We start from the raw sequence: 13474 nt of genomic DNA, 5'->3' as shown, positions 1-13474 counted from the left end.
GTGGTGGTAATTGAAGAGGGGTCCTGAACCTCAGCTCAGGGCAGGCATGGAGCCCCATACCAAACCTCCATGTCAGGACCTCTGATTTCACATTAGTCTCAAGAAAGGGTGGCTGACCCTGCCTGACCGTAAATGGCCTCCTCCACTCTTCTCCCTGTCTCTCCCGGGTTTCTGCCTCTTCGGGACCAGCCCGTTGGTTGACACCACTCCCAGCCCCAAGCCTGAGAAGCAAGCCTCCTTTCCATTCCCCAGGGCCTTGACCGGCTGATTAGGTGGTCTCGGGGTCCCCGGAAGGAAGGGGTGGTTTTCCAGAGGCCTGCTTGCTAGATGTTCCGCAGTATCTCTTCCCATGCCTTGCTCTGCCCGGAAGGATTCATTGTAGGGACATGCCAGGGCCAGGTGGGCTATAGCAAACGAGGTGGCAGGTCAGAGGGGCAGGAACAGGGATACCTCACCGGGCAGACGGGCCTTAGCCCTGCGCCACCTCGCGCGGTCCTGCCCTCAGGTGCCCTCCCCTCCCCTGCAAGCGGCCCCGCGGGCTCCGGGAGGGACCAGTTCGTGGGCCCCAAGAGCCGGCCAGGCCAGAGCCGACGGGGCCCTGGCTCGAGGGCGGGGGGCGCCGACTGGCCGGGGCGGCCGCGCGGAGCTGTCCAGCACCGAGGCGGGGCGCGCGCCCCCGGCCCGCCCCGCCGCCTCCCCCGCCCGGCCAGCGCCACTGCGGCTCGGCGGGCGCGTCACGTGGCTGGCGCGGCGCGGCCTCCGGGCTCGGAGCGGGCGAGGGGCCGGCCGCGAGGACCCACAGACCCACGGACGCACCAGCGACGGCACCCGGCCGCGTGGGCCGGGGGCGCCGGGGCCGGGTGGGCTGCGCGCCGCGGGGCATGGGCGCGCCGGGGGCCCCCGGGCACAGGCCGGCGGCGGCGCGGCGCCGGGGGCGCGGGGGCAGCGGCGGGCGGGGGTCCTCCCTGGCGGCCGCCGCTGAGCCCCCGCGGGGCCCGTGACGCCGCGGCCGATGTGGCCCCGCGCGCGCTGCGGGCCTGCACCGCCGCCTCACAAAGACGCTGCCGGAGCCGGAGCCGCCGCCCGCACCCGGCCGGCAGCCGCCGCGGGAGCCCGAGCCGGAGCCGGAGCCGCAGCCGGAGCCGGAGCCGCAGCCGGGGGGGCAGGAGGCGGCGCCCGCGGGCGGCCGGCCCCGGCATGGAGAAGCGGACGACCGCGGGGCCGGAGGGGGCGCCGGGCGCCCGGGCACAGCTCGCCGTCGTCTGCCTGGGTGAGTGGGCCGCGCAGGCCGGGTGGGTCCGCGCCCCCGCCTCGCAGCTCCGCGCCGCGCCCTGGGCGACCCCGGCCCGCGCCGCTCCCCCGGGCTCCGGCCGGGGCTTCCCGGACGCGCCCTGCGCGAGCAGACGGCCCCCTGGATCCCCGGCCTGCTGGGGTGTCAGGCCTGGGTGGGGGGCGACTCTGGCATCCGAAGCCCGGCTCCCGCCCGGCTCGGAACAGCGCGCGGATCCCGGGGCGCGGGGCGCCCGGGTGGTGCGGGCGGCCGGGGTTGGCAGGCAGCGGCTTTCCGCCCGGCCTGCCGGGGCTGGGGCCTCCGGAGCTGCGGACAAAGGCGAGGCGGGCGGGTCTGCGGCCGGTAGTCCCCAGAAGAAGGAACTGTTTCCTGCCGGGACTTGAGGCGGGGGCGGGTGCTAGCGGGAGCCGCGTTGAGGATGCCGGCGGGAGGCAGCTGGGAGAGTGACTCCTGTCTTCCCTTTGTGTCTCTTAGACCCAGCGGGGCAGGCCTGTTCAGCCCGAGTGGTGTGTCTGGGGAGGACCCGGGGACCTGTCCAGGCCTGGCACCTGAGGGGGGCGGGGAGGGACTCCTGCCCTGTCCGGGAGTTTTTCTGTCCACCTTTCCACCGCCCTGTGTGGGGGAGAGGGAAAGAAAGGAGTTAAATCCTCAACCCACATGGCTCCTTTATTTACCATGAGGAGGAGGAAGGCCATTATCTGAGCTTGGGGTCATCAGGGGACACCCTATGGTGTCACTAGTGAAGATTCTGTAAGCCCCGTAGGTTTGCTGAAGCTACTGAAATGACATAGTAAAAAAGAAACCTGTCAGCGTTCAGCTGCACCCTCCTCTGCCCTTCAATAATCAGGGAGCTCTGAGTCTTCTGGAAGGCCCCTTGCCTCAGCTGTGTGAATGGCTAAGGGCTGGGACCCCACCCCTCCAAAGCGCCCACTCCCCAGTCTGTTAGTACCATGTGCTCTCTGGACTCTGAGCTGCTGGGTGCTGGGCTTCCCCCAGGGGGCCCTCCCTGCCCAGATGTGGCATGGGCTCTGCCTAGCAGAGCCTGGGTGTTTTCAGAGGGGGCATCTATCTGCCCCTGCTTCCTCACCAGTTGGGGGCTGACCTGGGCAGAGATGCTCTCTGCCTCCCTTGGCATCCTTGATGTTGGGGGAAGGGGGCATCCTGAACCCCGGGAAGCTGAGTTTGCCCATATTCCCCTCTTGGTCCTATAACCCCCTTGCAGGAAAGCAGTAGGTGAAAGCAAAGGACCAAGGCCATGCAGGTGGATACTTGAGGGGGTAGGTGGCAGATTTCTTTGCCTCTCTTCTCAAGGTCAGCATGGCACAGTGAGTGGACCTTGAATCCTGCTAACTGTGCATCCCTATAAAATGTGGTAATCAGAACTGCTTCTTCCTGCCCTGACTGCTGGTAGACCCCGTGGCTGGCAAGGCCCCTCAGAGGGAGGAAGCCCTTCCAAGTGGTAGGGGCCCCCTTGCAGGCAGAGCCCTTATCCAGGCTGAACCAGGGTGGTCCAGGCATGAATTCCCAAGCTGGACAGGGGAGACAGAAATACACCCCATCCTACAGGAGTTAGAATTCCCAGGCCTGGGGAGCAGCCAGAGTGCAGCCAACCTTGAACCCCACTCTCTTTGGCTGTGGGAGTGGGGGGTGGGTCCTGAGACCCTCTGTGGCCCTCCCCTCTGCCCATCTGGCAGGACCGGGTGGGAGTAGAAGTCTCTGTGGCAGCAGCACTCTGGGCCTTGCCCTGCGAGATGAAGAGAACCAGCCAGGGGTTTGGCCGTGTTGTCCTGTGCCCATCAAGGGCTGCTGTTGGCTCAGTGCAGGTGTCTGGGTCCCCAAGAGTCACTGCTCCCTACTGACTCCTCCCTGTATTTCCCACAGTGAACATCGTCCTCACTGGGCGGCTCAGCAGCGCAGTCCCTGCCTTAGGTGAGTAAGATGCTTCTCTCTTTCTTCCCTTCCTCCCTGTCCTTCTGGTTTAGTGACCTCTGAGGACAGGCCTTCAGGGCCTGTCCACCCCTGAGGTCAGCTGGCCTCTTTCAGCTTCAGTCCTTGTGCATTTTTTCTGCATCACAAAGGAGCCGTTTGGCCCTGGGCAAGCTTACACCTCCTTGACTCTCAGTTTCTCTTTTTAAAATGGATGCGATAATAGGATCTACCTCAGAGCCTGCTTATTAGGGTCAATGGGCAAATGAGGCAAGGTGCTCAGCATGGCAATGACACATGGTGGCTTAATGCCACTAGCAAACTGTCACAGGTCCAGTAGAATCGACAGATTGTGCTTCCTGTAGACTGTGGGGTTCCCTGAGGCCACAAGTCACCATGAGATGCTTGCCTGTTTTAAAATTATACCTGGGATTGAATTTATAAAGGTATGAATGGGTGATGGCACAGAGAGGCCAATGCCATTGACAGACAAGTTTGTTACCTATGTGTCTTGAGAGGGGGGAAGTCAAGGCAGGGAAGGGGAAACAACTCAGAATGGGCTAGTTTGAATGACTCTGGCAGGCTTGAGGCTACAGGGGTGGGGTGCAGTTGCTGGGTACCTGGTGCCAGGATCACCCAGAGCCGGGAAAATACTGACTTGGTTGTGAGTTAGAAAAGTAGGTGGCTCAGCCTGGGTTCAGCTGGTCTGTCTGGGCAAGACCAGCTTCAGGCCAGCTGGTGTGCAGGAGAGAGATGAACACTTTGGCTGATGTTTTGGCCCTGGGATCGGTGGTTGCCAAGTAGACCTACCGAACCCAAGACACATGGTCAGAACTGCTCCTCCCTGCCTCCTCCTGTCTGTGGGTCCAGCCATCCACGGGCCATCTTTGTGCTCTGGCCCAATGCCAGGGCCAGCAAAGACTGTCAGGAGCAGGAGGGGAGACTGAGGCCATCAGGGTGTTTGCTCTTTGCTGAGGGGCTGCTGCGGGGAAGCCCAGGCCCTCAGGGCCCTGGGGCCACCAGGGGGGCATCTGAGGAGGGCCTTAGGGAGCTGGGGAGAATGTGTGGTCTCCAACGTGGGGGGTCGGTGACTCATTTGCTGTCTGCAGGGCTGCATAGTGGTTTGGAGGCACCTGGGACTTCTCGTTCTGCTCAGTGCTTCGTAGCAGAAAGCAACTGAGGCTGGCTCAGGGAGAGGGATTTCTGCTGGCCAGGGTCACTGGGATGGGGAGGCCCAGGGCCCACAGAGGCTGCTTTCAGAGGCCCATCTCTCAGATGTGGCTCCGCAGGCTCCCTCCTGGTTCCCCCTGCACATCATCTCCTGCTCCCTGCTGTCTGGCCTCCTCTGCTGACACAGCTGGCCTGGGGCCCTGCCTTACTCAGCACCGAGCCAGCCCCAGTGCTGCCTGGTGTCCTGGCCCTCACCGCTAACTGCCCAGTCTCCCCATCCCAATTTTCCAGAGGAGGCTGACTGGCCCTGCCGGGGTCAGGGGTCTATGACCACGGTAGAGAGTGGGAGGGAGGGGGGGAGGGGGGCCGGGTCTTACAGACTGTGAGCCCCAGGTGAGGCCTTCTGCTGCTATGGTGGGTGGGCCTGTGACCTCCAACACATCTGCCACATGCCCGTGCCCCAGGTTTAGAACAGTGTTGCTATAGGGACAAGGTTCCCTCGTAGTGCCAGGGAGACAAAGACAGCCATCCAGGTCTGCACATTTGGTTGTTTTTAGCCAGGGTCCACATTGTTCTCAGCAGGCCCTCATTCCCCAGTTTCAGGGGCTGCGGTTCGCATCAGGGCGCCTATGCGTGGCGCCCTGGGAGCCTGACTGCGTGGCGGCCTAGGTGGCCACAGGTGGCAGTCTGGGGCCCTAGCTCTCCTGGAGTCTAGCTCTGTCCCGCTAGCATTGCTAAGAGCATTGGAGAGCAGCTTCTGGCTGCCTGAGGTGACCACCCAGACACCCCTGAGGGCCCAGCTGGACTTCCTGGAAACCTCACGGGTGTTGGCCTCTCAGCCCCTGTCCTGCCGCAGGTCGTCACCTCCCGCACCCCGGACTCTGGGCTAGGCCGTGTGGCTGCCGTGGCGCCAGCTTCCTGACCTGGACAGCATGTCCGGGCTGCCTTCCACTCCCCTGGCAGCTTCCCCGAGCACCGGGGTGGGGCCCCCAGCTCTCTGCTGTGCAGTTAGAGCAGGCAGGTTGTCTGGAGTATTGATTGCCTCTGGAAACCAGATCCGCAAATTGTGCTCTATCGGGCCTTGCTCATGCTTCCTCAAGAGCATTTCATGACTCTTTGGACCAGGAAAGAAGGACGCTCGCTGGTCTGAAAGTGCTCATTCATCCCTTGCCCCCCTGAGCAGGGCCACCCGGGCCTGAGGGCCGAGCGGTCTTCTGCTGGAGTGAACATGGGTCACCTCCATTTAAAGCTCAGACAGGCCTCTCTGCCCCCTGACACCGCACACCCTCTATCCTGCAAACGTACGGTCCTCCTAGCACCTGTCACTACCTGCCCATCATCACACACTCTGTGGTATCCTCACCCCCCCGCAGGGCGTACCCCCACTCACCGCATCACATGAACATCTGCCTAGAGGCTGCCACTTTCCTAGAATTTCCTGACTACCTCTGAGACAAGCAGCACCCATGGGCTCCATTTTACTGATGGACAAGGTGAGGCCTAGGGTTGAATGGAGTGCCTGGCAATGTGGGCCCTGGAACTGGATTTGTGAGGCCTTTCCCCCACCTGTGCCTGGGTCCCGGGGTGACTTGTTGGGGTGGGAGTGAGGCTGCCATCATGCAGAGGCCTGGAGTTGGTTGTCTGAGCTGGTGGCAGCCTCCAGGCTCACGGCCAAGCAGCGTCCAGTCAGGAGGCCCTGACCAGAGCTCACAGCTCCCTCTCTCTGGCTCCACGTTCACTGTGAGTGGGCCAGGCTGATGGCTGCAGAGGACATGAGCTCTGTGCCCCCACTTTGGAGAAGAGCAAACCGAGTGCTTTCGCTGCCGCCTAGGTGGGAATTTCTGGGCAGCCTTGGGGAGTGCTCAGGGGTAAGGCTGTGTGGGGGACATGCTGTCAGGGGCTTTGTTGAGAGGTAGGGCTGGGCTGGCTGCTGCCTCGTCACCTGCTCCTGACTTGACTGGTGGTTCCAGAGACAGGCTGCCTGACTCTGGAAAGGAGGATAGACGTAGGTCAGGAAGAAGATTCTGGCTGAGGCAGGTGATGCCTGTAGAAGATGCACTGGCCTGGCTTTCTGCAACCACTGTGGGTGAGGACCCTGGCCTGAGTGTTTTGTCCCTGAGGAAGGCCTCCAGGCCAGGGTAGGTACAGACTAGGCCCTGCTTTGCTCCAGGCCCTGTCCCAGGGGCTGAGGGTCAAGGCAACAAAGGGTGGTTCCCACCCTGGCTGACGGAGTCTCCTGACTTCTCGTTAATCATGTCCTTTAGAGATTTGAGCCAGCCATACTAGGCTCTCCCTGCCTGTGAATCTCTTGTCCAGCACCATCCAGGAGGAGAAGCTTCTTCTGGTTTCATAGCCTCACACCTCCCAGGCCCCCTGGTCAGCACCCAGGGTCTCGGGGGCGGGGGGGGGGGGGGCTCATCTGTCAGAGGGAAGGGGCCCTTGTCCTTCCCCTCCTGGGTGCTCTACCTATTAATCTACCTATTAAGCAGGTGCAATAATGCTCCTGCTTAATAGGTAAGAAATCTGAGGGTCAGGAAGGCTGGCCTTCTGGGCCACAGGTGAGTGCCAAGCAGAGAGGTCTGGCTGGTGCCTTGGTGACCAGGGACTATTGGGGCTCTGATGGCAGCCCAAGGGTGCCCAGCCGTGTTTTAGGGTTAAGTGTGGTGTTTCTCTTCTAGTCCTTTGATGCTTTTGTGAGCTGTCTGTGGGGGTTTCCACTTCCCTGTTAGTCAGAGTATCAGATGACCTGGACCTCCAGGTCACAGTCCTATGAGCACGGGAGGCGGCTGGAGGCTTCCACTCTCCTTTCTGCAGCCGTGCAGTTTGGGGTCCCAAAGAGTCTTGTTAAGAGCCAGCAGAGAGACCCTGGTTTCTAGGGCGACAGTGGAAGGTGCCAGGCAGTGGGAGAGTGAGGAGGTGGTGTTACTGACCTCAGTTTCTCCATCTGTATAATGGGCCCTGCCTTTGCCACAGGTTTTTGTGAGGATCAGATGAGGTGGTGTGGTGGAGGGCTGCAGGGGCTGGGAGGGGTGGGTGTGGCCAAGTGCAGGGACCTTGCCTGACACCGGGGTCAGCTCTTCAGTCTTCAGGCTAGGCAGGCTCAGCTGGAAGCAGAGGCATGGATAATGAAGAGGGTGAAGTGAGGCTGGCAGGGCTGGGCGTGGTGACACTGCTTCATCATACTGGCTGGAATGATAACCCGCACTTGTCCCTGGTGTGTGGGTTCCCGGATGGCAGTGAGAGGCCGATCCTACCAGGGGACCAGGGTCGAGTCTGACTCCGCCACCTACTGCTGTGTGGCCACAGGAAGGTCACTTATCCTCTCTGAGCCTGTCTCCTTGTCCGGTTATGACATCTACCTCCAGTGGCTTCCCACTTACGCTCAGGATGAAACCCCAGTGCCACACAAGGTGGGAGCAGACTCAGCCTGTGTTTCCAGCCACATCTGGACACTGGCCTCCCTGCAGGCCTGTGTTATGATCTTTACTCCACCCAGAGATCAGCATGTCTGTTCTCCCGGCAGCCTCCATGGGGCAGGGCTTTTGACTGTCTTACTCAGCACACCTAGTACTTGTGCCGGGCACTTAGTAGCTACTCAGTAAATATGTGCTGGGTGAGCAAAGCCCCTCCCTTCCCAGGGCTGAGGCCTGTATTTATACCTGTACCAGGGAGGGCAGGCAGGGAACCACAGCAGGACTGTCCACGCAGGCTGCACCCCGGAGGTGCCAAGGGGACTGCCGGTGGGTTCATTCACAGTCCTGCCGGGAGTGGGGAATGAGACCTACACTCTGGTGCACGGGGCAGGGTTGGGAGCTGAGGCTGCCCCGAGTCCTTGTGGGTCCTTGGCCCTCCATACGGAATTCCAATGAAGTCTTGAGGTTGGCCTTGCCCTGGCCATGGCTACCCTCATCTGACTTGATCCCACCCTGGGGCAGGCCTGTGCTCAAGCCACGGGGGGGATCAAGTGGGCCTCCCACCTCACCTCCCACCCAAACGGGAGGCCAGCACTTCTCAGCCCCTTCTCCCGACAGCTGCCTGCAGCGGAAAGCTGGAACAGCACACGGAACGGCGCGGTGTCATCTACAGCCCAGCCTGGCCCCTCAACTACCCGCCGGGCACCAACTGCAGCTGGTACATCCAGGGTGACCGTGGGGATATGATCACCATCAGGTAAGGGGACCTAGGGCATCAGAGGGAGACTCCGTGGGCCTTACACAGGCTGAGTGAGTGTGTATGTGAAAGAGTGTGTGGGTGTGTGACGGTACATGCACGTGAGTGCATGTATGAACAGGTGTAGAGGGCATGTATGAGAGCACGTGTGAATGCGTGCATGTGAGTGAGCACATGTATGAACAGGTACAGAGGGCAGCTGTGAGCAGATATGTGTGTAAGTTCATGTGTGTGGGTGCGTGTGAGCATGTGAGCGTGCCCCGGGCTCTGTGGGTCCCTGCAGCTGGTTGCCTCTCCTGCTGGACTTCTGCGAGAGCCTCTCTCATGAGGAGTGGGGGCTGTCAATCACCTCAGCCCGGCCAGGGAGAGAAGCCCTGGGGACTGGTTGGCGTGGTCCAGCTGTCCCTGAGGTGGCAGAAGTGTCCTGCAGGTGGCTTGAGGCCAGGCTGGCATGGAGCCTAGAGCAGGGTTTTTCCCCCGGGGTCTGGGGGCAGTCTCGGCAGGAGAGGGAGCCAGGCAGGAGCCCGGTGCTGTAGCTGCAGGGATGTGCAGAGGGTGCTGGGATGAGGTGGCTAGACAGTGGAACTGAGGCTGGAACCCCTGGCCTGGGGTGGCCATGGGGTGTCTGGCTGAGGTGTCACTCTCCTACATGACAAAGCCCAGCAGGCCCGGGTACTCCCTAGCTCCAAAGCACAGGGATGTGATGCACACGATGGGGGTCTCTCCTGGTGGTCCTGCCAGTTTCCCTGTGGCCGCAGGGCCGTGGCTCTCAGGCACTCTTTCTTCAAAGACTCCACCCTTACTGGCCACTTCTAGGGTACTCCCTGGCCCTGTGGCCTGCCTGCCCTACAGCCTGGGTGGGAGGCCAGCTCCAGCATTTCTCCCCAGGAGACAAGCTGTCACCCAGATGTAGGCTAGGCCAGCCCTGTGTGCATGTGCCCCCTCACTGGATAAGCCTGTGAGTTTGTGCTAGGTCTGTCCCAGCAGACCCAGTGTGGGAGGGATCTGGACTCTTGGGTCTTGCCCTTGAAGAGACAGTGTCAGGGGAAGGAACTGACTCCCCCTCCACTTTGGCTTTGGGGTGGGCACTGTGTGTGCGGATGGAGGGCAGAAAGGTGAGGCCCTCCCAGAGCCTCAATGGGGATGTCCACGGTTGTTCTGATTCTTCATGCAGCCACCCTCAGGCCCCTGGATGGTGGCTGGGGTCCCACTAAGAGGCCCGGCATGAAGGAGTAGAGGGACCAGTGTGGCTGGCCACCCTTGCCGTAAGCTCAGGTCTGTGGGCTCCCTGCCTGCCCGCCCACACCCGTGGTCCTTCTTCCTCTCTGCCTGGCAGCTTCCGCAACTTTGACGTGGAGGAGTCCCACCAGTGCTCCCTGGACTGGCTCATGCTGGGCCCAGCAGCCCCGCCCCGCCAGGAGGCCTTCCGGCTCTGTGGCTCTGCCATCCCGCCTGCCTTCATCTCTGCCCGGGACCACGTGTGGATCTTCTTCCACTCTGACGCCTCCAGCTCCGGCCAGGCCCAGGGCTTCCGTCTCTCGTACATCCGAGGTGATGCTGGCGGCACGGTGGGGCAGGGCACCACAGAGCCCGAGGGCTCCGAGGGCCCAGGCAGTGCCCTCTCTTGGCCCACTCCCTGCAGGGTCTTCCCCTCGAGTTCCCTGACCCCACTTCCTAGACTTGGCTAGAGTGAGTGGCTCACCCCTCACCCTTCGGTCAAGTCAGGGATGAGCCCACTCTGGCATTTGAGGGGTCTCTGCACCTCGGGTGGCCATGGAGAGGCCCTGCCACCCCAGGACAGGGGAACCACCGTACCTGCTCCTGGCCCCCGGTCCCACGCTGGAGCGAGGCTCTGCTCTCCCCTGACTGCCCCCTTCCCCCATGCTCTTCACCCCACAGGGAAGCTGGGCCAGGCGTCCTGCCAGGCAGACGAGTTCCGCTGTGATAACGGCAAGTGCCTGCCCGGGCCGTGGCAATGCAACACTGTGGACGAGTGTGGCGACGGCTCTGACGAGGGCAACTGCTCGGCACCTGCCTCTGAGCCACCCGGCAGCCTGTGCCCGGGGGGCACCTTCCCCTGCAGCGGGGCGCGCTCCACGCGCTGCCTGCCGGCCGAGCGGCGCTGTGATGGCACGCAGGACTGCGGGGACGGCTCCGACGAGGCCGGCTGCCCCGACCTGGCGTGTGGCCGGCGGCTGGGCAGCTTCTACGGCTCCTTCGCCTCCCCGGACCTGTTTGGCGCAGCCCGTGGGCCCTCGGACCTTCACTGCACGTGGCTGGTGGACACGCAGGACCCGCGGCGCGTGCTGCTGCAGCTGGAACTGCGGCTGGGCTACGACGACTACGTGCAGGTGTACGAGGGCCTGGGCGAGCGCGGGGACCGCCTGCTGCAGACGCTGTCCTACCGCAGCAACCACCGGCCCGTGAGCCTGGAGGCTGCCCAGGGCCGCCTCACCGTGGCCTACCACGCCCGCGCCCGCAGCGCCGGCCACGGCTTCAACGCCACCTATCAGGTGAAGGGCTACTGCCTCCCGTGGGAGCAGCCGTGTGGGAGCAGCAGTGAGGGGGCCGCGGGGGACGCGGGCGAGCAGGGCTGCTTCTCGGAGCCGCAGCGCTGCGACGGCTGGTGGCACTGTGCCAGCGGCCGCGACGAGCAGGGCTGCCCCGCCTGCCCGCCCGACCAGTACCCCTGCGAGGGCGGCAGCGGCCTGTGCTACGCGCCCGCCGACCGTTGCAACAACCAGAAGAGCTGCCCCGACGGCGCCGACGAGAAGAACTGCTTCTCCTGCCAGCCCGGCACCTTCCACTGCGGCACCAACCTGTGCATCTTCGAGACGTGGCGCTGTGACGGCCAGGAGGACTGCCAGGACGGCAGCGACGAGCACGGCTGTCTGGCGGCGGTGCCGCGGAAGGTCATCACCGCCGCCCTCATCGGCAGCCTGGTGTGCGGCCTGCTGCTGGTCATCGCGCTGGGCTGCGCCTTCAAACTCTACTCGCTGCGCACGCAGGAGTACAGGTGGGCGGGGCCGCGCCGCCGCAGTGGGGAGGGGCGGGGCTCCCTGCTCCGCGCTCCACCGCGAGGACTGCATCCCCCGGCTCGGGCCGCGGCTGGTGGACTTCTGTGCGTCCTGGGAGGTCAGAGTGGAGGGCTGGGGACCCCGTGTATGTCGGAGGGAGAGTGCGGTCGTGGCCAGCCCCGCCATGCTGCCCTCCTGCCCGCGACTTTCAGGGCCTTCGAGACCCAGATGACGCGCCTGGAGGCTGAGTTTGTGCGGCGGGAGGCACCCCCGTCCTATGGGCAGCTCATCGCCCAGGGCCTCATTCCGCCCGTGGAGGACTTTCCCGTCTACAGTGCGTCCCAGGTGAGCGCCAGAGGGTGAGATCCCGCCCCGGGCGGGGCTCCTGCTTGGACCTCAGAGAACGCCCAGACCGGGAGACTTAGGGGCCAGGTCGGACACTGCATGGCCCAGGGGTCGAGGGAGGCGGAAGGTGAGGCCGGGTCAGGGTGATGTGGGGGGTCACCACGGACGGCCACGTTGGGGAGAACGAGTTGGTCTCTTGGGGTCGTGCTGACCTCTGCCCTCTCAGCCACCGCCCCACCCTCCAGGCCTCGGTGCTACAGAACCTTCGCACAGCCATGCGGAGACAGATGCGCAGGCACGCCTCCCGCCGAGGGCCCTCCCGCCGCCGCCTCGGCCGCCTCTGGAACCGGCTCTTTCACCGGCCGCGGGCACCGCGGGGACAGATCCCACTGCTGACCGCTGCGCGCACCTCACAGACGGTGCTGGGGGACGGGCTCCTCCAGCCTGCACCGGGGACCACCCCAGATCCCCCAGCACCCCTCACGGACACAGGCAGCCCTGTGGTGGCTGGGGATGGGCCCCCCAGTGTCCCAGGCCATGCAACAGAGGCGGGATCTGCTGTGCCGCCCCCCTCCGGCCTGCGGGACCCAGAGTGCAGGCTGGGGGACAAGGACAGAAAGGCCTGCAGGGATTCTTTGGTGGACAGCCTGGCCCCTGCCGAAGCGCCTCGGGAGCCCTGCTCGGCCCAGGACCCTCACCCCCTGGCTCCCACTGCCAGTAGCACCCTGGGCCCCCACCCACCAGAGCCATTGGGTGTCTGCAGGAGTCCCCCACCACCCTGCTCCCCAACGTTGGAGGCCAGTGACGATGAGGCCCTGCTGGTCTGCTGACCTGCTGGACATGCTGGTGACCGCCACAGCCCCGCTTTGTAACCAGGGAATACACAGTCGTTTCTACCCTGCCTCCGCGTCCTTCTTTGTTGCAGAGAAGCCGCCCAGAGGCCCAGCTAGCCTGCTGCATCGGCACCCCCAGCCCTGGTGGACACGGCGGGCCAGGGCTGTGGGGGTTTGAGTGAGGAGCGGGGTGGAGTAAGGAGCCCCTCTGCAGGCACCCTGGGGTCTCACTCTACCTCTTTCTCCATTCTGGGAATCCATTTCTGAAGAAGCAGGAGAGTTAGGGCAGGGCTCTCTGGAGTGATCTCTGTGGCTTCTTGCTTCATTCACCCTCTAGGGTGCCAGAGCTGTGCTGGACTGAGCAGGGTTATGGGTGCCACAGACCTAGTCCATGGCGGGGACCTCTGTCAGTGCTCAGCCCTCCCCGTCCTCCCAGCCATCCCTAGAGGAGCAGGCTAGGAGGCTGCTGGCCCCAGCCTCGTGCCTGTGGTGTCAGTACAGGCCCAGCCAGGCAGATGCCCTTTGCCCTCTGACTGAGGGGTTAATCTCCTGGGCATGAGGGCAGGGCTGGGAATGTGGGCACAGGGTAGAGGAAGCCCATGGTCTCTTGCAGGCCTTGAAGCCCCTGGGAGATGCTGCTGGATGCTTTCTCAGGTGACAGTGGCCAAGCACCAACTGACAGTGGCTAAATCCATCCCATCCTGCCGCAGGCTCTCAGTTTC

At 63.6% G+C, this 13474-nt stretch overlaps 1 protein-coding gene across 1 annotated transcript; it reads left to right on the top strand.

Moving 5' to 3' along the window:
• Positions 1-336: 336 nt before the first annotated feature.
• LRP3 (LDL receptor related protein 3) lies at positions 337-12815 on the top strand. Its single transcript, XM_060650924.2, has 7 exons — positions 337-1270; positions 3173-3220; positions 8419-8557; positions 9894-10108; positions 10457-11573; positions 11787-11919; positions 12165-12815. The coding sequence occupies exons 1-7, from the start codon at positions 1198-1200 to the stop codon at positions 12747-12749; spliced, it is 2310 nt and encodes a 769-aa protein (XP_060506907.1). The 5' UTR covers positions 337-1197; the 3' UTR covers positions 12750-12815.
• Positions 12816-13474: the final 659 nt, after the last annotated feature.

Source organism: Panthera onca, chromosome E2, assembly GCF_046562875.1.
Source record: "Panthera onca isolate mPanOnc1 chromosome E2, mPanOnc1 haplotype 2, whole genome shotgun sequence".
Classification (NCBI taxonomy): domain Eukaryota; kingdom Metazoa; phylum Chordata; class Mammalia; order Carnivora; family Felidae; genus Panthera; species Panthera onca.
The sequence above is the reverse complement of the archived record's forward strand: the minus strand, read 5'-3'. Positions and strand labels throughout refer to the sequence as shown.

Excerpts from the sequence above, each read along its gene's own strand:
- LRP3 (XM_060650924.2), top strand. The coding sequence starts at position 1,198 with ATGGAGAAGCGGACGACCGCGGGGCCGGAGGGGGCGCCGGGCGCCCGG. Across the intron at positions 3,221-8,418 it reads CAGCGCAGTCCCTGCCTTAG|CTGCCTGCAGCGGAAAGCTG; the intron begins GTGAGTAAGATG and ends TTCTCCCGACAG. Across the intron at positions 11,920-12,164 it reads CCGTCTACAGTGCGTCCCAG|GCCTCGGTGCTACAGAACCT; the intron begins GTGAGCGCCAGA and ends CCCACCCTCCAG.